We start from the raw sequence: 23146 nt of genomic DNA on the forward strand, positions 1-23146 counted from the left end.
ATAATTCTCGAAAACTTTGAAATGTTTCAAAAAAAAATTTTTTTTAACTTTGTGTGACATGAAACATTTTCAATTATTGCATGAGCCTGACATAAGTTGTCAAATATTCTGATTCACCGATTTTGTTGAAGAGCTTTTTTCAGTCTTTTTTGATACAAAATAGCAAAGATATAATAGGAAAATGTCGACTGTTGCAAGTGCTTTATCTTTGCAAGGCACCCGCCAATCCGGGCAATCTGTGAGAACGCAAAACGGTAAGAAATACATCGAAAATTCCCGAAGAAAGTCTCTTTCTTCGCGAATGAAAACATGCGGCAATATCACATGGTTATCTTTTGCGATTTTTCTCATGGAAATTAGAGTTTTCATGGATTTTTCAGTTTTGAATATTGCTTTTCATGACTAAAAATATGTTTTTTGCTTTCAGTTATGGCTGCATTGTCAATCGCAAACATTGTGAAGAGTTCTTTGGGACCCGTTGGGCTTGACAAAATGCTCGTCGATGATATCGGAGATGTTACAGTAACGAATGACGGGGCGACAATTCTTCGATTGTTGGAAGTTGAACATCCAGCTGCCAAGTAAATTAACGTTTTTGTGAATATTGAGACTTTTCAATTAATTATTTTCTTTGTCTTTGTAGAGTATTGTGTGAATTGGCTCAATTGCAAGACGAAGAAGTCGGCGATGGAACAACATCTGTTGTCATTTTGGCTGCTGAATTGTTGAAAAATGCTGATGAATTGGTTTTGCAAAAAATCCATCCAACTTCCATCATTTCGGGTTATCGTTTAGCCTGCAAGGAAGCTTGTAAATACATTTCTGAGCATTTGACAGCTCCTGTCGACGAATTGGGACGTGAAACGTTGATCAATGTTGCCAAGACAAGTATGAGTTCGAAAATTATCGGAGCTGATTCTGATTTTTTCTCCGCGATGGTTATTGACGCCGCACAAGCTGTCAAAATCACGGATATTCGAGGAATGCCCATGTATCCCATCAAAGCGGTAAATGTCTTGAAAGCTCATGGCAAAAGTGCTCGCGAAAGTGTTTTGATTCAAGGTTATGCTTTGAATTGTACTGTTGCTTCGCAACAAATGCCCAAAAAGATCACAAACGCGAAAATCGCATGTCTCGACTTTTCTTTGCAAAAGACGAAAATGAAAATGGGTGTTCAAGTTTTGATCACGGATCCCGAAAAACTCGATGCTATTCGTGCACGTGAACTCGATATTACGAAGGAACGCATCGAAAAAATTTTAGCTACAGGCGTGAACGTTATTTTATGCAGCGGAGGCATTGACGATTTGTGTTTGAAATATTTCGTTGAAGCAGGAGCAATGGCTGTTCGTCGTGTAAAGAAATCAGATTTGAAACGTATTGCTAAAGCAACAGGCGCTTCATATCTCACTTCGTTAACAAACATGGATGGGGAAGAAAGTTTCGAACCCAATATGGTTGGAGAAGCTGCTGAAGTTGTACAAGAATTCGTTTGTGACGACGAATTGATCTTAATCAAAGGTCCCAAAGCTCGTACAGCTGCTTCAATTATTCTCCGAGGACCCAACGATTTCTATTGCGATGAAATGGAACGTTCGATTCACGATGCTTTGTGCGTGGCAAAACGCGTGCTTGAAGGTAAAAAAGTCGTTGCAGGCGGCGGATGCGTTGAAGCTGCTCTCTCAATCTATTTGGAAAATTTTGCAACATCTCTCAGTTCACGCGAACAACTCGCCATTGCTGAATTCGCAAAATCGTTGCTCGTTATTCCGAAAACTTTGGCAGTAAACGCTGCAAAAGACGCAACAGATCTCGTTGCGAAACTTCGTGCGTATCACAATACGAGTCAAACGAAAGCAGATCACGCTGATCTCAAATGGGTTGGTTTGGATTTGTTCGAAGGCGTTGTAAAGGACAACAAGAAGGCAGGCGTTCTTGAACCCGCAATGAGTAAGATCAAATCTCTGAAGTTTGCTACAGAAGCAGCAATTACCATTCTTCGTATTGACGATTGCATCAAACTTAATCCCGAAGAAAAGGGCGGAAAGAGTTATGGAGATGCTTGTGCAGCAGGCGAATTAGACGGTTAAACGATCAAATTTACTCTTTTTTTATCAACTCACACAGTATCCCATTTAAATTTAATGATGCTCGTTGGAAATTTTTCACAAGTAACCATTTTGCTTTAACGTTAGAATATAATTAACACTCACTCATACACACACAAAAGCGCGTGAACTTTTATTGTACTATTTCATTTCATTTTAATTAAAAAAAAAAAATTAATAAATATCATGCTTAAAAATTAATAGCTTTTATTTGATAAATACGTATGATATCAACAGAAGAAGAAATTTCGCTTTTCAGAAGCCAAACGCCTTTATGTGTTCGTTCATGTAAATTGTGAAGCAATGAACAGTCTGAAGCATAGCTGCTAATAATATCGAAAGCGACAATGAAAGGAGTTGGTTAACTTCGTGTACAGACATTCGTTTTACTAAATCCTTTCGACAAGTTTTATTTTTTCTTCTCCGCGGCGTTAAATTTTCTCGTGAACAATTTTGAGATTCGTCAGTCAATAATTTTTGGTTTTGTTTGGGAAATGTTTTTATAGTAAAATCACAACAACGGTTCGAATTCGTGTTTGGCTTCACAACTTCTATCACAATATCGCAAACAACGCGATTTTCACTTCAGGATGGAATCTCCATCGTTTGCGGTTCAGTTGGAATAATAGGTTCTGTGTCGCGTTGATGTGTTCGAATTCCTGTTTCGCCATCGTCAATTTCGATGAAAGTCAATGGCGGATGATCGAAAGACAAAATTCTAAATTCTTCCGTGAAAGTCAAGATATAGAAGGAAAATGCCGTTGCAACAATCCATTCGCAGATACTCGAAGCAACGTGATATCCCCATCCTCCATCGCTGGGCAACCATTTTCTCGGGTTCAAACCTTGATACAAGATGTGCGAAATGATTCCTGTAACTGCGACGACAACGAAGAAAATGGCACATAATACTGCAAGCGTAAGTCTGAGATGCGATTTGAGCATTGTTCCGCAATATGGTTGAATGTAATACGAGATGAAAGCTTGCATCCAAAAGTAAACTGTTCCAAGTCCAAAACACAACAAAGCTCCAACGTAATGTACAATTCGAACATTTGTTTCTTGAAAGTTTGCAACTATCATGATGCCTAAACACGATCCAAAACCAATGCGAAGAGCACGAGAATTCAAATGTTCACAAGCTGCTCGAACATCGGCAAATCGTTCGGAAATTAACTCAACTTGCCGGTAACGAGTATAAATAACAACTCCAAGCAAAATACATCCCAAATTAATGAATAAGCCGAAAAAGCAACTTTCCGGAGAATAAGTAGCTGCGTCAGAGATGTATGGGACATTTGGTACTACATGACCTTTGAGCACAGCAACGATATAGCTAAAAGACAAAAAAACAAATAAATTGTGAAATTGAACATTAAAAAGATAAAAAAAAACTTACGTGACAATAAAGGTGACTTGAAACAAAAGAAAACAAGCAACAGGAAGCAAGTACACTCGAGACATTATTGCGATGAATTTAAGACACTTCTCCTTGGTTTCCCAAAATGACACACACAAATGCACTTTTTGACGAACTCTTACTGCATTCCAATTCGCAATGCACTGAATAAATTATGAAATTTGCGACGATGATTCACGGAATTTCGTCGTTGTTTCTCTCTCTGACACTTTTGTCCCTCTAACGAGTGTTCTACGATGTAAATGTCACTTTTTGACTATCTAAACAAATGTAAATAGTTCTCAAGCAACAACAAAAATTACATTAAAATGGAAGAAATTTCGAAAAATTGTCGTGCATGTTTTAAATTTATCAATTTAAATGTCGACAAAAGTTGGAAATTGACTGAAAAATGGAAGAATTTTGAGACAACATACACAGAACTTCTCTCAACGTTTACCGGTTTGCATTTCGAAGATGATTTAGAAGATGTAATTTGTCTTGCATGTCGGCAACATTTGATAAATTGTTACAAATTTCGACAAAAGGTGTTCGAAACTGAGGAGAAATTCAACAGTTTAAAGAGCAATGTGAACATCGAATTGCCTCCGTTGGAAATTAAGTTGGAAGAAATCAAAGTTGAAGTAATTGAAGAACAAGTTACAAAAAGTTCAGAAGAAAAACATGACGTTGAAAAGCCTAAAAATGAATGCGGAATACAAATCCCGATAACATCAACAACAAAAGTTGGTCGACCCAAAAAAGGAGAAGTTCGTCAGAAACGTCGACATATGCGAGAACAGCGAAAACTCAATTTGCAAATGTACAAACGGAATGCTGAAGGTTACTTTGAATGCCCGAAGGAAAATTGCTCAGGCATGTTTAAGAAAATGGGAAAGTTAGAAGATCATTTGGAAAACAAACATCCAGATCAATCATCTTTTACTTGCGAAACGTGTAATGAAGAGTTTCAATCTCGTTTGGCATTCAAACGACATGTTTTTCGATTTCACACTCCTCGTCCTTTCAAATGCGATATCTGTGGAAATACATATCACAATATCGATGGCGTTCGAACTCACATGAAAATTCATTTGCCAAAAAAAGAATCCGATGGAACGCAATTTCCTTGCCCAATTTGTGGAAAATTTTATACATCGCAAACAGGAATGATACGACATCGACAACTTGTGCATCCCGTTTGTCCCAAAGAACTTATTCCAAAGCCCTTCAAATGTACAATTTGCGGAGCTGCATGGACCACGAAGGCAATTTTGCGAAAACATATGATTTATCATGGAGCGCCTCAATTCTTTTGTGATTTGTGTGGCAAAGGATTTTCGACGAAAGGTGCTTTGACACTTCATATGGATCGTCATGCCAATCATCGCCCAAAAGTTTGTGAAATTTGTGGAAAAAGCTTCCTTACGAACTATATTTTGAGCAATCATATGATGACACATCAAGACGAACGCCCATTTAAATGCTCAATGTGTCCGACATCCTTTAAAACGCAAAGCGGCTTACATTGTCACGAAGTTAACTCTCATCCAACTGCGGGACCTTTAACGTGCGACGTTTGCGGCAAAGTTTTCAAGAATAAAGGAACGTTAAAAGATCATTCACGGATACACGGAGACGAAGATCTTCAATGTCCTCATTGTGATAAGACTTACAAACGATTACATTCGCTTCAACGACACGTTCGTGTTCATTCGGGCTTCAAAAAACGACATGAATGCACAATTTGTCTTCAAAATTGGTACAGCAAAAATCAATTAATTGAACACGTGTCAAAATCACACGTTTTGGAAGAGGGAAAAGCAGCAGAAGACTATATAAGAGCATATTGGACCTCAGATCCTTCGGGAGCAAATCTCGGCGAAGAACCTCCTAAATTGTTTAACTTTAAAAAAGAATCAGTCAATAGCCAATAAAGTTGACATTATAACGACGTGTTTACGTATTTGTTTACAAAATTGTGTCAAATTCGTTAACAGAAAACAAAACATTTTGCATCAAATTGTCTGAAATTAAAGAAGAAAACAATGTCGATAGAGACAAACTGTCGTGCTTGTTTCTCTATTATTGATACAAAACGTTACAGACTTTCGGAAAAATTGAATACTTTCGAAGAAACTACTATTGGAAACTTTTTAATGTGTATCACAGGAATAACTTTGGATATGAAAACTTTAGAAGAAGAATTTATTTGTTTATCATGTCGACAGATTCTTTCAAATTTCTTCGAATTCAAACAAAAAGTCCTTGCATCTGATAAAAAGTTCAGACAATTGAACGATTCAGTAAAAGTTGAATTCAAAATGGAACAAAATTGCAAATCGGAAATGGAAATTGATTGTCAAAATGATGAGCTTATTGATCCTGAACAAAGCGAGAGAGAAGATAAAAAGTCTGATGAGTGTTCAATAAATCAAAGCATTCGCGGAAAAAACTTACATCGGAAAAGACGTTATCGTGATCCACAAAGAAAAGAAAATTTGCAAAAATTCAAGCGTAACACTGACGGTTTGTTTGAATGTCCTCGTGAGAATTGCCCCGGGTTGTTTAAAAATATGGGACATTTGGAGATGCATCTCGAGAATAAACATCCGAACACAGAGCAAACAACTTTTCCATGTGAAAATTGTGACGAGGTTTTTCCAACATTCAATCTTCATAAACGACATGTTTTCAAATTTCATACGCCTCGTCCTTTCATATGCGACATTTGTGGAAACGGATATCCGTATATTGATAGTTTGAGATCTCACATGTATGTTCACTTGCCAAAAAAACGCGAAAAGACTAAATGTGCATGTAACATTTGTGGAAAATTGTACGTTTGTGAGGCAAATATGTTGCGACATCGAAAAGAAGTGCATTTCCCAAAAGAACTCATTCCAAAGCCTTATATTTGTAGCATTTGTTGCTCCGCATGGGCAACGAAGAGTAAACTATCTGCTCATATGAAAAGTCACGATTCGCCTGAATTCTTCTGTGATATTTGTTCGAAAGGATATAGTCTGAAAGGAGCATTAACACTCCATATGCAAACACACAGTACAGAACGACCTTTTTTCTGTGATATTTGCGGAAAGTCTTATAAGACAAAATATCAATTGCGTGATCATCAGTTGACGCACAACGAGGAACGTACACTCAAATGCAAAATGTGTCCTGCAACATTCAAACTCGCAAATAGTTTAAGAACGCATGAAACACAAGTACATGCATCAACGGGTCCTGTTTCCTGTGAAATCTGTGGAAAGCTATGCAAGAATAAGAGTTCTTTGAAAAGTCATTCTGCGCTTCACAGTAAAAACGATATCGCTTGCCCTCATTGCGACAAGAAATACAAAGTTTTAGACACTCTCAAAAGACATATGCAAAGAACGCATCTTGGCTTGAAGAAAAGACACGAATGTAGTGTTTGTTTAAAGAACTTATGGAGTCGCAAACATATTGCAGATCATATTGAAGAGACTCATCAAGATGTAATCGCGGAAAGCGGAAAGAATGCAGATGAGTTAGTGCGAAAATATTGGACTTCAGATCCATCGGGAGCAAATCTCGGAGAACAACCTCCAAAAGGATTAATTGGAAGACCAATTATTGAATTAAAATGAATTTTGAAACTATATTAAGTTTTTGATTTCTTTTTATTTTTTTCCAAATTTTCAAAAAAAAAAACATTTTTTTTTGATGAAAAAGCATTGTTCAGGGTAAGTTTCATGAGAAGGTGTTTAACGAAGAGAAAAAAATTTTTTTTCCAAATTTTCAAAAAAAAATTTTTTTTTTATGAAAAACATTGTTCAGTGTAAGTTTCATGAGAAGGTGTTTAACGAAGAGAAAAAAAATTTTTTTCCAAATTTTCAAAAAAAAAAATTTTTTTGATGAAAAAACATTGTTCAGTGTAAGTTTCATGAGAAGATGTTTAACGAAGAGAAAAAAATTTTTTTTCCAAATTTTCAAAAAAAAAATTTTTTTGATGAAAAAACATTGTTCAGGGTAAGTTTCATGAGAAGGCGTTTTACGAAGAGAAAAATTTTTTTTTCCAAATTTTCAAAAAAAATTTTTTTTTTATGAAAAACATTGTTCAGGGTAAGTTTCATGAGAAGGCGTTTAACGAAGAGAAATTTTTTTTTTTCCAAATTTTCAAAAAAAAATTTTTTTTTTATGAAAAACATTGTTCAGGGTAAGTTTCATGAGAAGGTGTTTAACGAAGAGAAAAAAATTTTTTTTCCAAATTTTCAAAAAAAAAAAATTTTTTTGATGAAAAAACATTGTTCAGTGTAAGTTTCATGAGAAGGTGTTTAACGAAGAGAAAAAATTTTTTTTTCCAAATTTTCAAAAAAAAAAAATTTTTTTTTATGAAAAACATTGTTCAGTGTAAGTTTCATGAGAAGGTGTTTAACGAAGAGAAAAAATTTTTTTTTCCAAATTTTCAAAAAAAAATTTTTTTTTTATGAAAAACATTGTTCAGTGTAAGTTTCATGAGAAGGTGTTTAACGAAGAGAAAAAAATTTTTTTTCCAAATTTTCAAAAAAAAATTTTTTTGATGAAAAAACATTGTTCAGGGTAAGTTTCATGAGAAGGCGTTTAACGAAGAGAAAAAATTTTTTTTTCCAAATTTTCAAAAAAAAAAATTTTTTTTTTATGAAAAACATTGTTCAGTGTAAGTTTCATGAGAAGGTGTTTAACGAAGAGAAAAATTTTTTTTTTCCAAATTTTCAAAAAATTTTTTTTTTTTATGAAAAACATTGTTCAGTGTAAGTTTCATGAGAAGGTGTTTAACGAAGAGAAAAAATTTTTTTTTCCAAATTTTCAAAAAAAAAAATTTTTTGATGAAAAAACATTGTTCAGTGTAAGTTTCATGAGAAGGTGTTTAACGAAGAGAAAAAAATTTTTTTTCCAAATTTTCAAAAAAAAAATTTTTTTGATGAAAAAACATTGTTCAGGGTAAGTTTCATGAGAAGGTGTTTAACGAAGAGAAAAAATTTTTTTTTCCAAATTTTCAAAAAAAAAAATTTTTTTTTATGAAAAACATTGTTCAGTGTAAGTTTCATGAGAAGGTGTTTAACGAAGAGAAAAAATTTTTTTTTCCAAATTTTCAAAAAAAAAATTTTTTTTTTTATGAAAAACATTGTTGAGTGTAAGTTTCATGAGAAGGTGTTTAACGAAGAGAAAATTTTTTTTTTTCCAAATTTTCAAAAAAAAATTTTTTTTTTTTTTATGAAAAACATTGTTCAGTGTAAGTTTCATGAGAAGGTGTTTAACGAAGAGAAAAAATTTTTTTTTCCAAATTTTCAAAAAAAAAATTTTTTTTGATGAAAAAACATTGTTCAGGGTAAGTTTCATGAGAAGGCGTTTTACGAAGAGAAAAATTTTTTTTTTTCCAAATTTTCAAAAAAAAAATTTTTTTTTATGAAAAACATTGTTCAGTGTAAGTTTCATGAGAAGGTGTTTAACGAAGAGAAAAAATTTTTTTTTCCAAATTTTCAAAAAAAAAAAATTTTTTGATGAAAAAACATTGTTCAGGGTAAGTTTCATGAGAAGGCGTTTTACGAAGAGAAAAATTTTTTTTTTCCAAATTTTCAAAAAAAAAATTTTTTTTGATGAAAAAACATTGTTCAGGGTAAGTTTCATGAGAAGGCGTTTTACGAAGAGAAAAATTTTTTTTTTCCAAATTTTCAAAAAAATTTTTTTTTTTCATGGGAAGGCGTTTTACGAAGAAAAAATTTTTTTTTCCAAATTTTCAAAAAAAAAAAAATTTTTTTTTATGAAAAACATTGTTCAGTGTAAGTTTCATGAGAAGGTGTTTAACGAAGAGAAAAATTTTTTTTTTCCAAATTTTCAAAAAAAAATTTTTTTTTTTTTATGAAAAACATTGTTCAGTGTAAGTTTCATGAGAAGGTGTTTAACGAAGAGAAAAATTTTTTTTTCCAAATTTTCAAAAAAAAAATTTTTTTTTTATGAAAAACATTGTTCAGTGTAAGTTTCATGAGAAGGTGTTTAACGAAGAGAAAAAATTTTTTTTTCCAAATTTTCAAAAAAAAAATTTTTTTGATGAAAAAACATTGTTCAGGGTAAGTTTCATGAGAAGGCGTTTTACGAAGAGAAAAATTTTTTTTTTCCAAATTTTCAAAAAAAATTTTTTTTTTTTTTTATGAAAAACATTGTTCAGTGTAAGTTTCATGAGAAGGTGTTTAACGAAGAGAAAAAATTTTTTTTTCCAAATTTTCAAAAAAAATTTTTTTTTTTATGAAAAAACATTGTTCAGGGTAAGTTTCATGAGAAGGTGTTTAACGAAGAGAAAAATTTTTTTTTCCAAATTTTCAAAAAAAAAAAATTTTTTGATGAAAAAACATTGTTCAGGGTAAGTTTCATGAGAAGGCGTTTTACGAAGAGAAAAAATTTTTTTTTTCCAAATTTTCAAAAAAACTTTTTTTTTTATGAAAAACATTGTTCAGGGTAAGTTTCATGAGAAGGCGTTTTACGAAGAGAAAAAATTTTTTTTTCCAAATTTTCAAAAAAAAAATTTTTTTTTTTTTATGAAAAACATTGTTCAGTGTAAGTTTCATGAGAAGGTGTTTAACGAAGAGAAAAAATTTTTTTTTCCAAATTTTCAAAAAAAAAATTTTTTTTTTATGAAAAACATTGTTCAGTGTAAGTTTCATGAGAAGGTGTTTAACGAAGAGAAAAAATTTTTTTTTCCAAATTTTCAAAAAAAAAATTTTTTTTTATGAAAAACATTGTTCAGGGTAAGTTTCATGAGAAGGCGTTTTACGAAGAGAAAAAAATTTTTTTTCCAAATTTTCAAAAAAAAAATTTTTTTTTATGAAAAACATTGTTCAGTGTAAGTTTCATGAGAAGGTGTTTAACGAAGAGAAAAAATTTTTTTTTCCAAATTTTCAAAAAAAAAATTTTTTTTGATGAAAAAACATTGTTCAGGGTAAGTTTCATGAGAAGGCGTTTTACGAAGAGAAAAATTTTTTTTTTCCAAATTTTCAAAAAAATTTTTTTTTTTTTTTTTGATGAAAAACATTGTTCAGGGTAAGTTTCATGAGAAGGCGTTTTACGAAGAGAAAAATTTTTTTTTTCCAAATTTTCAAAAAAATTTTTTTTTTTTATGAAAAACATTGTTCAGGTTAAGTTTCATGAGAAGGTGTTAACCGAAGAGAAAAAATTTTTTTTTCCAAATTTTTTATGAAAAACATTGTTCAGGGTAAGTTTCATGAGAAGGTGTTTAACGAAGAGAAAAAATTTTTTTTTCCAAATTTTCAAAAAAAAATTTTTTTTTTGATGAAAAACATTGTTCAGGGTAAGTTTCATGAGAAGGTGTTTAACGAAGAGAAAAAATTTTTTTTTCCAAATTTTCAAAAAAAAAATTTTTTTGATGAAAAAACATTGTTCAGGGTAAGTTTCATGAGAAGGCGTTTTACGAAGAGAAAAAATTTTTTTTTTCCAAATTTTCAAAAAAACTTTTTTTTTATGAAAAACATTGTTCAGGGTAAGTTTCATGAGAAGGCGTTTTACGAAGAGAAAAAATTTTTTTTTCCAAATTTTCAAAAAAAAATTTTTTTTTTATGAAAAACATTGTTCAGTGTAAGTTTCATGAGAAGGTGTTTAACGAAGAGAAAATTTTTTTTTTTCCAAATTTTCAAAAAAAAAATTTTTTTTTTATGAAAAACATTGTTCAGGGTAAGTTTCATGAGAAGGTGTTTAACGAAGAGAAAATTTTTTTTTTCCAAATTTTCAATTAAAAATTTTTTTTTTTATGAAAAACATTGTTCAGGGTATTTTTCCTTATATCGCCCTCTAGAGTCAATACTTTCTGGTTCGTGAGTTGAAGTTGACTCAGCAATGACACGACTGTGGCTTTAAAATCGTCTAATGCTGTAGTTAAATGCTCCTTTTGCTTCACGTGACTGTTGATTTCCTGCTTGTAGATCTCGTAGAACACTGAAGTCAGCATATCCTGCGACGATTGTTCGTTTTGCTGGTCCAAAATTTCAACGAGACGCTCTTTCAGCGTGGCAGTTGGCGGCACATCCGGAACATCCAAAAGTCCTTGTTGGGCTAAAAAATTATGAAAAAAATAAAAAAACTTAAAAAAAATATATTAAAAAAATATGAGAACGAAACCCTCACAAAGTCCGTTCAAGAGTTTAAGAAGAAAAATACGCGACTAAATGAGGAAAAAAAATACAAGGATGAATTGGAGGAATATAAGGTTATGCAACAAATGATTATCAATGTGGCTCAAGGAAAGAAAAAGTAAAAAAAAATATTTAAAAAATCAAAAAGTTTTGTTTTAAAAATTTAAAATTTTAGGAAAATTTACTCGCCAAATAAAAAAATTTTCATATAAAATATTTATTTTAGTTTTAGTATTTATATTCATTTTCATTAATTTTTTATAATTTCAGATAAATAATTTTTGACAAATTTTTATAAATACTCTTGTGAAATGCGCTATCATGATATCAATAAGGCATTAAAAAAAGAAAGAAAAATCGTCTTTCGCAAATTATATCGAATGCTCTATATTTTAATTATATCGAATGCTCTACGTCGTTTGTAAGCGACCCATAAAACAATTCACGAGCATTGTCAATGTTGACGTGCATTTTCGGGCACGAAAATTCGGAACATTTTTCTCTCGCAAAATTAAAGTTGATTCGGTCGTAATTTTAATATCGAATTTATTAAAATATGGCCGGTATTTTGGGAGTAACTCGTACTCTTCCGCGAAATCTCGTGAGAATCGGTGCAAATAGTCTAAAAAATTCGCCACAGGTAAGGATCTCGGCAACATTGTGTGCAAGAATATATTAGGTTATTATGTAATTGTTTCTAAACTGTACAAAAAATAACTTGAAAGGTCATCCAAAAATGGGTATTTTAAATTGTTTCACAGTGTGATAATTTATGAAACTCGTGTTAATTAGATTGTTTAACTTTCCGCAGGCAATATCGAAACGAGCTGTGAGTGTTCTTCTCAGCAATACCAACGAAAATGTTCCATCATTTGTGTCATCATCAAAACAGTACACGGTTAATGGGTAATAAAACTGAATGATTCACAATTTTTCGGCAATTCTTATCTATTACCTTATTAATTACCTTTTACAGAGCTTTTCAATCGTGGCGTTCAATCCAGACGACAGCTCAATTGCTGGAAGTTGTAAAAGTACCCCCATTTGCGGATTCTGTGTCTGAGGGTGACGTCAGGTGAGTAATTTGAATTATTTCTCGTGTGAGAGTGAAATAAGTTTTGTTGTTGTTCAACAACAAAAGCACATGACACACAATCGATATAAATACACGCATAAATAGACACATAAATAAACATCGCGAATCAAAAATAGCAAAAAGCTTCGTGGAAATTTTAACATAAAATAAACACATGATACACAGATTTACGAAAAAAGTTGGAGATTCTGTTGCTGCAGATGAAGTTGTCATGGAAATTGAAACCGATAAAACGACTGTCGGAGTTCCTTGCCCAATGGCAGGCACGATCGAAGAAATTTACGTGCAAGATGGAGATACAGTAAAAGCAGGACAACAACTTTTCAAACTCAAACCCGGATCCGGAAGTGCAACTGCTTCTGCGCCCGCTGCAAAAGCATCAACAACTCCTTCTCCCGCAGCTGCTCCTCAAGCATCTTCTCCATCGCCAAGTTCAGGAGGAAAGCCAACAGGAGCAACTGAAGTCGTTAAAGTACCTCCATTTGCGGATTCTGTGTCAGAGGGTGACATTAAGTGAGTGAATGACGTTAAATTGTTTAAAAAAATGTGTATAGTGATAACGATCTTCATCTTCATGACAAAAAAAAAATTACAAAGTGTAAATAATCTAAATTTTTGTAGTTAGAGTGAAATTAGAGAAACATGAGACACAGACATTTTTTGTAATTTGAAATTATTTTTAGCAAATTTCAATCAATAATTCCTTACTTTGTTTTTCTACTTTCAGATTCACAAAAAAAGTTGGCGATTCAGTAACTGTCGATGAAGTCGTTATGGAAATCGAAACCGACAAAACAACTGTGGGTGTTCCATCTCCTCATCACGGTATCATCGAAGAAATCTTTGTTGCTGATGGAGATACCGTTAAAGCAGGACAACAATTGTTCAAATTGAAAGTAACTGATGGTCCTGTTGGAGGATCTGCACCTGCAGCTTCAGCTCCTGCGCCATCAGCTCCGAGCACGGTAAGAAAAATATTTTATTCAAAAGAAAAAAAAATTCAATTTAGGTATAATTTTTTCAAACAAAAAAAAATCAATTTGGGCCATTCAAAAATTTTTCATTTTTTTTAAATTTTTATCATAACGTAAATGTTGTAAAAAAATGTTGATCAAAAATTTTTTTTTCAAAAAATTCATTTTTTTTATTTTTGAATTTAAAACATAACGTAAATAAACATAAATTCAATGCACGGTAAAAAATGTTAATTAAAAAAAAATTTTTTTTTAAATTTTTTTCAAAAGATTTTTAAATTTTTTTTATTTACTTTTCAATTTTAGCCTCCGCCATCGGCTCCAACGCCATCTGTTACAGTTGCGCCGCCAGCTCCAAGTGCTGTTCCTCCTCCTCCGCCTCCGAAACCTCGTGCTCCTGAAGCAAGAATGCCCGTTGCTGCGATGCGTCATGCCCAAGCTATTGATTCAGCTACCGTCAAACTGCCTCCCGCTGATTACAGCAAAGAAATTTCAGGAACACGCACCGAACAACGTGTTAAAATGAATCGCATGCGTTTGAAGATTGCCTCACGTTTGAAGGAAGCACAAAATGTCAATGCAATGCTTACAACTTTCAACGAAATCGACATGAGCTATATCATGGAATTCCGTAAACAACATCAAGATGCATTCTTGAAGAAGCACGGTATTAAATTAGGTTTCATGTCAGCATTCTGTAAAGCTGCTGCTTACGCATTACAAGATCAACCCGTTGTAAATGCCGTTATCGAGGAAAATGTAAGATATTTTGTCGCTTTTTCATGAAATTTGTTTTATTCTTTCTCCTTAATTTTTCACAGGAAATCGTTTATCGTGATTATGTTGACATCTCCGTTGCTGTTGCTTCTCCAAAAGGTCTCGTTGTTCCCGTTGTTCGTAACTGCGAAAGCATGAACTACGCAGAAATTGAGTTGGCAATTAACGCACTCGGAGAAAAGGCAAGAAAAGGAACTCTTGCTGTCGAAGATATGGATGGCGGAACATTCACAATTAGCAACGGAGGGGTTTTCGGTTCATTGATGGGAACGCCTATTATCAATCCTCCCCAAAGTGCGATTCTTGGCATGCATGGAACATTTGAACGACCAATTGCTCTTAAAGGACAAGTAAGTTCATCTTGTTAACATCTGAAGAATCACAAAAAATTAACTTTAATTATTTCATTTAGGTTGTCATTCGCCCAATGATGTACATCGCTCTTACTTATGATCATCGCTTGATTGATGGGCGTGAAGCTGTTACTTTCTTGCGCAAAATCAAGGCTGCTGTTGAAGATCCACGCATCATGTTGGCAGGCTTGTAAATATGATCTGTACAAATTTTCGCCACACTATCGAAGAAAATCTAACAGCAGTGACATTTCCAGTGACTACATAACAACAGAAAAACTAACAAAAAGTAAACTTTTTAATCTTTAAAAAAATCACGACGATTACAAAATTAGTATAAACAAAAAATATCTCAAAATTTAGTTTAAATTGATTTTTTTTGGCGTTTAGTTCTTATTTTGAATTTCACAAAAAAAGAAAAAAAAAATAGTAAAACGAAAATAATTACACAACTTGAGGTCATTTGAACAAAATTTGTCTCTAAAAATTTTATAAAAATAACTACAAAAATGTGTGGAAAAGAACAAAAACCTTGCGAATATCAAATATTTTCATTTTTGGCAACGTAAAAGTATTGTAACAAACAGGATTTCTTATTTTTTTTTGTCTTGTATTTATTATTATTTCTAAATATTTAAAGAAAGAACAGTAATTTATGTTAAAATCGAAAAAGAATCTTGATCATTAGACATTTTGATGAAAAAATGCAGGAAAACTGTGTTATTCGCAATAAAAATAAAGAAAATAAAATAAATTTTGGAGTATCTTTTATTAATTTTTTACACATGTTCAATGAAAAACATTTTTTTGAAAAAAATTTCTTTATTAGTTCATATTAGTAAAAAATTCATATTTTCAATATAAAATGAGATACGAAAAAAATTTGAGTATTAAGTTAATATATGAGTATCACATTGCATCAGACATTTTTCTTTTTTTAGTTAGTCAATTTTGTAATTTTTCAAATGTTAGCGTGTCTCCTAAAAATAATAGAAGTTTTATTTTAAATGCATTCATTTTTTTTTTGGTAGAAATCAGGAATATTATTTTTTAAAGCATAAGCTCGTCGTATATTATGCATAAGAAAAGGCTTTTCCCATAAGTTAAGTTGGGATTTTTTTATGATGTCGTCTATTTTCGCCGACTCTTCTATTGCAATATTTTCCTGCAAATCCTTCGAAGCATTGGCAATGTCCCGTTTCCGAGCAACTTCCATGTTTGCATGAATGACAAACAGATCTTTGTCTCACGAAACGCCCAATTTCACAATGATCTCCTGCGAGACCTGCGGGACAACGACATTTATTGACTCCGCGACATTTGCCTCCATTTTGACAGGGAATGACACCTAAAAGAAGAATTATTTACTTAATTTTCGTTCATTATGTAAATTTTTGAGACATGCTTACATTTTGAATATTCGCATCGTAATCCGTAATATCCTTTTGGGCAATCGCATTTGTCTTTTTGAACACATTTTCCGCCATTTAAACACTTTTCGGAGCAAATTCCTCCCTCACAATGTCTTCCTTGATATCCTTTGGGACATGAACATACAGCAGGCGCTGTACAATTTCCTCCGTTCTCGCATTTCGGATAACATAAAGCCGTTTGACAAAATTGTCCCATATATCCTTCGGGACATTGACATTGCTTATCTTTGTTGCACCATCCATTGTTAAGACAACTCTTGTTGCATTCGATATCGGGCACATCTGATTCGTTGATTGCTCGCATGCCTCGTTGAACACATTCTTTTCGCAAGTTTATACGAAGCGGCGTTCCCGGCAATGGATGCCCATTTGCATTCTCGATACTCAAGCCAATACTTAACATTCCAACGCCTGTTGCGTTTGCGACACACGGCATGATAATACTGAACTCTTTTGCTTTTCTCGGAATACGTCCTTCAGTCTTGATCGAAACTTTTGGCGTTTGCAGAACTTTCTCGTCGAGAGAAATAAGACGATCGAAGTTATAGCGATATTTCTTTGCTCCGCTTTTCCATGTGAAATTCACAGATTCAATCTAAAAAAGTACAAAAAAATCATTTTTTGCTGAAAAACAATCGAAATGAACTTACCTCTGATGGAACAAGCGGCAAATGAGTACTGAAATTCGGATCTTTTACATGAGGGCTTACCCATCCGTAATTAATGATGAAGACCTTCAAGGAGAATCCGCTGAGAATTTTAACTTGTTGCTCATTGATCCACAATGAGAGATCATTTTCTTTGTGTTCATGATACCGATAAGAGTTTGTCGTATAAATGGCATTAAGAATAATTACGAAGCAAGAAATCAACAAAATACGATTAAGGCACATTACAAGAGACTCTTCTTCGTCGTCGCTCAAATTTTTTGTGTTTTGTTGTTTTTCAATTGACTTGACAGGTTTCTGTCATTTGCACCGTCATTGATGTTAACTCGAAAAATTCACATGCAGTAAAGCGAATCATAGATCATCCTGTTTAATGGTAAAACTTAGACCGGTTTATTTAGAATAACAAAAATATTTTGAACAAAGTCAAAAATTTTCACTCAAAATGTTCCTCAATTGTCGAGGATGTTTTGCTTTTGTTAATGCAACATACGGAAATTGTCATCAACTCTCAGAAAATGATGAAAATCTTCATATAACTTTGAAAGAAATGTTTTTCTGCTGCACAGGATTAAATTTACAAGACGAAAGTATGGTTTGCTCAAATTGTTATGAAAAACTCAACAGCTTTTATTTGTTTCTAAAGCAAGTAAACGAAACAGATCAAAGATTTAGAGAAATCGAAGAAAAAGACGAATTGATACTTGACATAAAAATAGAAGAAGAGTCAGAAATCATCGAAGATGAAGTTGAAATGGAAGATGCCTTGAAATTGTGGAATGACTCTCCAAACAATGAAGATTTTGAAGAAAACAATCAAATTTACGAATGTCCTGAATGCCCGGGATCATATTTCCAAAGTGCAATAAAACTTGAAAATCACAAAAGTCAGTTTCATATCTACAAGCCTTTCGAATGCGATATCTGTGGAAAAAGGTAAGAATTAATTTTAAATCCAACTTTTAAAATGATATTATTTTTTTTTCACAGGTTTGTTCGTTTTGAAAACATTCGATCGCATATAACGAGAAGTCATTTAAAAAGAAAAACTTGTGATATTTGTGAAAAATCTGTCTATAATGTGCAAAAGCACAAACAAAGAGTTCACTGTTCTGAACGTCTTTACGTTTGTTCAATATGCAACGCTCGTCGCAAAACAGCAGATTCTTTAAGTATGCACATCGAAACTCATAACTCTGTTGAATATTCTTGCGAATATTGCCCGAAAAAGTTTAATCGTGTATTCAATCTTAGCATTCACACGAAAAAAATGCACACAAACCCTTCGAAAGATCACAAATGTTACATTTGCTCCAAAGGCTTCAAACGGAATACACATTTACAGGATCATATTGCTACACATAGTAACGAAACGCCTTTTGCTTGTAAAAAATGCAAAAATTCGTACAAAACAAAACTTTCGTTATACAATCACGTCAAGACAAAACATGAAGTCAAATAAAAATTGAATTTTTTGTTTATTCTCATGTGTGAATTACTCGATGAGTCTTCAGCAATCGTGAATTTTTGAAAGTTTCGTTGCATATTTGGCAAATGTATGTTCGATTAGAGTGCACGGCACTTCGATGTCCCATAAGATCTTTGATACTTCGGAACATTGAGTCACATTGAGGACATGGAACGTTTTTTATATCTAAAAAAAAAACAAATTAAAAAAAATTATTAAAAAAAATATTTTCAATTACCTGAATGAGTTGCTATGTGATATTTCAACTTGCTTGGCTTAACGAATCTCTTTCCACAAATATTACAAACGTGTCGCAAGTCGTTCGTGTGAATCTTCTTGATATGCAAGGATCTCGAGCCTGATTGTTCGTAAATTTTATCACAATACGGGCATGGATATTGTCTTTGATTCTTCAAGTGCTTATAAAACATATGCCTTATTAAGTTTGCCTTTTCTACATATGAACTGCCACAAATGTCGCATTCGAACCGTTTCGCATTGTGTTTCGCCCCAATATGATCAGCAAGACGACTTTTCAGAATATCTTTGCCACATTGTTCACAAATGACACGAGCTTGAGGAACTTTTTCTCTTTTACTTTTTTTCTCCTTCGGCTTTCGGATACCAACATTCAGAATTTTTGTCTCAACTTCAGGATTGCTTTCAATTTTCGATGATTTTAGACGATACGCTTCAAGGATTTTCTCTGCTTTTAAACATGCCTTTTTGAATTTGTGCAACTTTCTGAGTGTTCGATGGCAAGAAGAACACATTTTGTGAGGAACATCCATGGGGTTAATTTGAAATCCAGTCAATTCATGATAAATGTTTGCGATTGTTGTTAAATCGACATCTGAAGACTTGCAACGAGAAAAACAAACTCGACAACTGTCTGAAGTTATTTCGTTCATATTACCAAAGTCTTATAAAACAGTTGAAAATTACTTGAAAAGTTAATTTTTTTCACTTTCATTCAAAATTCTTCAAATTTTCGATTTTTATGATGAATATGCAATTTTGTAAATAAAAAATTACAATCAGCTGTTTGATTTTGACAGAAGAAACTAACCTTTTGAGTAAACAAAAAAAAAACTCATAAAGTAACAAAAAATTGAATTACATAAATTTTCGATATAAATTTACGATGATTACACGTAAAATTCTTAAAAATCTCTCAATTAAGAGCAAAACAGGTCAATTATGGTATTCGACAAAGTTGTCAAAGAAGAAAGAACCTGAATTTCCGAAGAAAATATTTTCGGGTGTTCAACCAACAGGAGCTCTTCATATCGGCAATTACTTTGGAGCGATAAAACGATGGGTTGATTTGCAAAATTCAGGAGAAAATGTAACATATTCTGTTGTAGATCTGCACAGCATTACATTGCCTCAAGATCCAAAAGTGCTTCGAGATAATACAATGAAATTGACGGCAACTTTACTTGCATGCGGAATCGATCCGAAAAAGGCGACGTTGTTTTTACAATCTTCCGTACCTCAACACACAGAGCTTTCATGGATTTTGGGATGTTTAACGACAATGACTCGATTAACACATTTACCGCAGTACAAAGAAAAGTCAGCAACTCTGAAGGAAATTCCATTAGGACTTTTTATGTATCCCGTATTGCAAGCTGCTGACATCATGTTGTATAAGTAAAAAATTCTTTTTTAATATAATTCGAATTTCTTTGAAAATTTACTTTTTTTTCAGAGCAAGTCACGTTCCTGTTGGCGAAGATCAAGTTCAGCATTTGCAACTTGCAATGCATTTGGCAAAAATATTCAACAACAAATACGGATTTACATTTCCGCAATGTCAACCAATTATTGCTGATGATCCAAGTGCTCGTCTAAAGTCATTGCGAGATCCAACGAAAAAAATGTCAAAATCTGATTCAGATCCTAAAAGTTGCATTTATCTCACAGACTCTCCGAAAGAAATTTTAAATAAAATTAAGAAAGCTGTCACAGATTGCACGTCAGAAGTCGCTTTCGATCCGATAAACAGATCAGGCGTGGCAAATTTGATCACAATTCACAGTTTAGCGAGCAATTTAAGTCCCGAAGAGATTTGTGAGAGCGCAAAAGAAATAGATACGGGAAAATACAAACCTAAAGTTGCTGAAGCTCTTATTGAACATTTGAATCCAATAAGGGAGAAAATTGAAGATTATCTGAAACATCCGGAATATTTAGAACAAGTCCTTTCAGAAGGAGGCGAAAGAGCATCAAATTTTGCCGAAGAAACGTTAAGCGAAGTTAAAGAAAAAATTGGAATTGCTAACTTGAATTTAACGAAAAGTAGAATTAGCTTAAAAAATGTTTGTTAAATAAATTTCAATAACAGTTTTTGATTTGAACGTACATTTGAATGAAATTCATATTGTGAAATTCGCAGTAGGTTAAATTTTTGACAGAAAATAATCTCATTCGAAAGACAAAGGCGCAAACGGACAATTTTCGTGAAACAATTTTCATAAATTTCTTCAAATGGATTCAAAGCTCATCAATGTTTATGTGTTTCTGCGTGAACATTATCAGGATTTGGATGTTTTGCACAGTGCGCCAACGAGTTACATTAAAACTATTTCCGGCAATGATTCGAAGAGAATTGTTTTTGTTCATAAATTTGTAAATTTTTATCTTTGAAAAGAAAAAAAAAATTTTTTCATAATTTTTTTTTAAATTTTAGGTAAAAAAAAGTTCAATTGACACAACAAAAAGTCCTTGTTCGCCCATCAAGGTTGAAAAATCAAGTCTAACTCCGATAAACAATACAAAAGATGACAGCACAGTAGTTGGATCTCCCTTAAGGGATGATTGTGATGTCGAAGAACTTTGTGTTTCGCCTGTTAATCTGGTTGCTTACAATCCATGGAGTGAAATAGAGGAAAATTACACAGGCATTTCTCATGAAGAAGCACTTGAATTACTTAATGAACTACATTCAAGTAACGTAACAATCAACGATAATGGTTCTGTATGGATTCTCGTAAAAGCCGACGATATTGATCGTACATTTTTGTTAGAGCTCGAAATTAAAAATGGATTTTTTAGTCGAGGTGTTGTTTCGCTCAATGGAATTCGAAGTTTACAAGACATCGACGTAATGAAATTAATCGAACAAAATCGAAAAATGGTTCGAGATGCTATTAACACGGAAATTCGTGTTGACACTTCTTATACCTTTTATAACAACACAACCTTGAGTTTTCGACATTCGAGCGAAAACGAATTGAAATCAAGTTCGAGCTTTTTACACAACAACGAATGTACAATTCGTCAAATCTTCAATTTGAAAGAAGCCACACAAGATACGAGTGAATTTCTGAACCAAATTTTCATGCTAAACGAACTATTTGAGCTTATCGTGCAGTTTAAGGAGGAATATGGAGATGAGGATTTCAAAGAGCCTGAATATCGAAAAAGCAGCGGAGTTGATATGGAAATTGTGAATAATCAAATTGTCAAGATTTTGTCGGCGTTTCCGGAAAAACTACAAAATGTCGAAATTGATCGTAAAAGTTTGTTAGAAGCCGTATTAAGTAAGGCGAATCAACGACAACTCGAGGATTCAACAGATCAACTTTTCGATATTCTAAAGTTTTGTGGATCTTTGCGTGATTTGAAAAGTGCATTCCAACTAATTTTTCAAACAAGTCTCAAATGCAATGTTGTAAATATGCCTTCAGCAAACACAAAGTTAGGAGAACTCATTCGCGATGTCTCAGAACGTAGAATTGCTGTGCCTGTTTTAACGGGTTCACAACCTTTGGAGCTCTTATTGGAAATCGGTTTGGAGAAGGCAATTCGTGATTACGATTATATCTTTGAGGAAAGTCGTATTTGCAGTGCAAGTGATTTGAAAATTGTCAAAAAAGACGCTTCAATTCCCATTGTCGAAAAGATGAATGTTCGTAAGAGTCTTCATAATTTAGCGACAAAAACCGAAACAGAAAACGACAACAAACAACGAAAAACACTTTTGCACAAAATTGATAGTGTTACGACGCTCAATGAGAGTGTCATTGGTTTCCAAAATAGTCGTTTTAATGAAACGGAGATCCAAACAAAACTTTCACGCTTGTTACAAATTCATCTCATCCTCGAACATTTGTTGCTCGTACAAGTAAATCTCGGAACAGGTAATATCCATTCAGCAATCGCCAAACAAATGTTGAAGGAAGAGCCCATAAAGCTGAAGAAAATATTAAGAGACGGATTCAACAAATTGGAAGTCAGCGTTGTTGATCATAAACTGAAATATTTGATCGAAAACAAATCTCCAAGTGCAAAACGAATCTCCGTCGTATCAGAAAACAAATTTAAGAAACTCGAAACTGTCAATTACTATTGCATCGATCCAATATTCCCTGTGAATGTCTATCGAGAAATTTTTAAAGAAGAAGAAGCGAAAACTGTGGAAAAAGGATCTCGCAAAGAAACCTATTGGCATTTCACATACACGAAATTCAGTTCAAAACGTTAACTTTACGTACTTTTAAAAAAGCATCTTTATTACTTTATTCTTGCTTTGTTAAATAATATATGTATGTAATTGTATATTGAGCTAAATTAAAACTTAATCGAATTCCTTAAAAATATTACAAAATATGGAACACGCATTATTAATACTTAATTTCAAAATTTACAATATTTTATGACTTGGTTACAATTTCTATAATACAATTTCACTTTTATTTTG

At 32.7% G+C, this 23146-nt stretch overlaps 7 protein-coding genes across 9 annotated transcripts; 5 read left to right on the forward strand and 2 right to left on the reverse strand.

Annotated features, from left to right (window-relative positions):
- Positions 1-92: 92 nt before the first annotated feature.
- Positions 93-2309, forward strand: LOC134835733 (T-complex protein 1 subunit alpha). The gene is made up of 3 exons (XM_063850676.1): positions 93-254; positions 428-581; positions 644-2309. Exons 1-3 carry the CDS (start codon positions 182-184, stop codon positions 2088-2090), a joined length of 1674 nt encoding a protein of 557 aa, XP_063706746.1. The 5' UTR covers positions 93-181; the 3' UTR covers positions 2091-2309.
- Positions 2293-3738, reverse strand: LOC134835734 (DNA damage-regulated autophagy modulator protein 1). Its single transcript, XM_063850677.1, has 2 exons — positions 3508-3738; positions 2293-3444 (listed from the first exon to the last, which is right to left on the reverse strand). The coding sequence occupies exons 1-2, from the start codon at positions 3570-3572 to the stop codon at positions 2694-2696; spliced, it is 816 nt and encodes a 271-aa protein (XP_063706747.1). The 5' UTR covers positions 3573-3738; the 3' UTR covers positions 2293-2693.
- Positions 3739-3826: 88 nt separating this feature from the next.
- On the forward strand, positions 3827-7136 carry LOC134833459 (zinc finger protein 616-like). Its single transcript, XM_063847776.1, has 2 exons — positions 3827-5441; positions 5508-7136. Exons 1-2 carry the CDS (start codon positions 3837-3839, stop codon positions 7134-7136), a joined length of 3234 nt encoding a protein of 1077 aa, XP_063703846.1. The 5' UTR covers positions 3827-3836.
- Positions 7137-12126: 4990 nt separating this feature from the next.
- On the forward strand, positions 12127-15597 carry LOC134833231 (dihydrolipoyllysine-residue succinyltransferase component of 2-oxoglutarate dehydrogenase complex, mitochondrial). Of its 2 annotated transcripts, XM_063847484.1 has the most exons (8): positions 12127-12309; positions 12481-12575; positions 12646-12744; positions 12931-13278; positions 13493-13730; positions 14046-14498; positions 14561-14866; positions 14929-15597. In XM_063847484.1, the coding sequence occupies exons 1-8, from the start codon at positions 12226-12228 to the stop codon at positions 15061-15063; spliced, it is 1758 nt and encodes a 585-aa protein (XP_063703554.1). In that variant the 5' UTR covers positions 12127-12225; the 3' UTR covers positions 15064-15597. The 2 variants fall into 2 exon arrangements, with proteins under 2 accessions (XP_063703554.1, XP_063703555.1); XM_063847485.1 differs by lacking the exon at positions 12931-13278 and having other exon boundaries at positions 12128-12309; positions 14929-15596.
- A 110-nt stretch (positions 15598-15707) lies between these two features.
- On the reverse strand, positions 15708-17279 carry LOC134834365 (protein shifted-like). The gene is made up of 3 exons (XM_063849003.1): positions 16953-17279; positions 16279-16897; positions 15708-16217 (listed from the first exon to the last, which is right to left on the reverse strand). The coding sequence occupies exons 1-3, from the start codon at positions 17193-17195 to the stop codon at positions 15973-15975; spliced, it is 1107 nt and encodes a 368-aa protein (XP_063705073.1). The 5' UTR covers positions 17196-17279; the 3' UTR covers positions 15708-15972.
- A 2249-nt stretch (positions 17280-19528) lies between these two features.
- LOC134834792 (tryptophan--tRNA ligase, mitochondrial) lies at positions 19529-20782 on the forward strand. 2 transcript variants are annotated; one of them, XM_063849573.1, is made up of 2 exons: positions 19529-20094; positions 20153-20782. In XM_063849573.1, exons 1-2 carry the CDS (start codon positions 19583-19585, stop codon positions 20769-20771), a joined length of 1131 nt encoding a protein of 376 aa, XP_063705643.1. In that variant the 5' UTR covers positions 19529-19582; the 3' UTR covers positions 20772-20782. The 2 variants fall into 2 exon arrangements, with proteins under 2 accessions (XP_063705643.1, XP_063705644.1); XM_063849574.1 differs by having other exon boundaries at positions 19529-20088.
- Positions 20783-20883: 101 nt separating this feature from the next.
- LOC134834827 (protein zwilch) lies at positions 20884-23073 on the forward strand. Its single transcript, XM_063849615.1, has 2 exons — positions 20884-21072; positions 21134-23073. Exons 1-2 carry the CDS (start codon positions 20932-20934, stop codon positions 22928-22930), a joined length of 1938 nt encoding a protein of 645 aa, XP_063705685.1. The 5' UTR covers positions 20884-20931; the 3' UTR covers positions 22931-23073.
- The last annotated feature ends 73 nt before the right edge of the window (positions 23074-23146 follow it).

This window comes from Culicoides brevitarsis, chromosome 3, assembly GCF_036172545.1.
Source record: "Culicoides brevitarsis isolate CSIRO-B50_1 chromosome 3, AGI_CSIRO_Cbre_v1, whole genome shotgun sequence".
Lineage (NCBI taxonomy): Eukaryota > Metazoa > Arthropoda > Insecta > Diptera > Ceratopogonidae > Culicoides > Culicoides brevitarsis.

Bases quoted from the DNA above. Each gene is read 5' to 3' on its own strand.
- LOC134835734 (XM_063850677.1), bottom strand. From the start codon at position 3,572: ATGTCTCGAGTGTACTTGCTTCCTGTTGCTTGTTTTCTTTTGTTTCAA. The intron at 3,445-3,507 runs GTAAGTTTTTTT...TTTGTCTTTTAG, and splicing joins CAAGTCACCTTTATTGTCAC to CTATATCGTTGCTGTGCTCA.
- LOC134833231 (XM_063847484.1), top strand. From the start codon at position 12,226: ATGGCCGGTATTTTGGGAGTAACTCGTACTCTTCCGCGAAATCTCGTG. The intron at 13,731-14,045 runs GTAAGAAAAATA...TTTCAATTTTAG, and splicing joins CGCCATCAGCTCCGAGCACG to CCTCCGCCATCGGCTCCAAC. The intron at 14,499-14,560 runs GTAAGATATTTT...AATTTTTCACAG, and splicing joins ATGCCGTTATCGAGGAAAAT to GAAATCGTTTATCGTGATTA.
- LOC134834792 (XM_063849573.1), top strand. From the start codon at position 19,583: ATGATTACACGTAAAATTCTTAAAAATCTCTCAATTAAGAGCAAAACA. The intron at 20,095-20,152 runs GTAAAAAATTCT...CTTTTTTTTCAG, and splicing joins GCTGACATCATGTTGTATAA to AGCAAGTCACGTTCCTGTTG.
- LOC134834365 (XM_063849003.1), bottom strand. From the start codon at position 17,195: ATGTGCCTTAATCGTATTTTGTTGATTTCTTGCTTCGTAATTATTCTT. The intron at 16,898-16,952 runs GTAAGTTCATTT...GTACTTTTTTAG, and splicing joins TGCCGCTTGTTCCATCAGAG to ATTGAATCTGTGAATTTCAC. The intron at 16,218-16,278 runs GTAAGCATGTCT...TTCTTCTTTTAG, and splicing joins ACGATGCGAATATTCAAAAT to GTGTCATTCCCTGTCAAAAT.
- LOC134835733 (XM_063850676.1), top strand. From the start codon at position 182: ATGTCGACTGTTGCAAGTGCTTTATCTTTGCAAGGCACCCGCCAATCC. The intron at 255-427 runs GTAAGAAATACA...TTTTGCTTTCAG, and splicing joins ATCTGTGAGAACGCAAAACG to TTATGGCTGCATTGTCAATC. The intron at 582-643 runs GTAAATTAACGT...TTGTCTTTGTAG, and splicing joins GTTGAACATCCAGCTGCCAA to AGTATTGTGTGAATTGGCTC.
- LOC134833459 (XM_063847776.1), top strand. From the start codon at position 3,837: ATGGAAGAAATTTCGAAAAATTGTCGTGCATGTTTTAAATTTATCAAT. The intron at 5,442-5,507 runs TAAAGTTGACAT...ATTCGTTAACAG, and splicing joins AAGAATCAGTCAATAGCCAA to AAAACAAAACATTTTGCATC.
- LOC134834827 (XM_063849615.1), top strand. From the start codon at position 20,932: ATGGATTCAAAGCTCATCAATGTTTATGTGTTTCTGCGTGAACATTAT. The intron at 21,073-21,133 runs GTAAATTTTTAT...TTTAAATTTTAG, and splicing joins TTGTTTTTGTTCATAAATTT to GTAAAAAAAAGTTCAATTGA.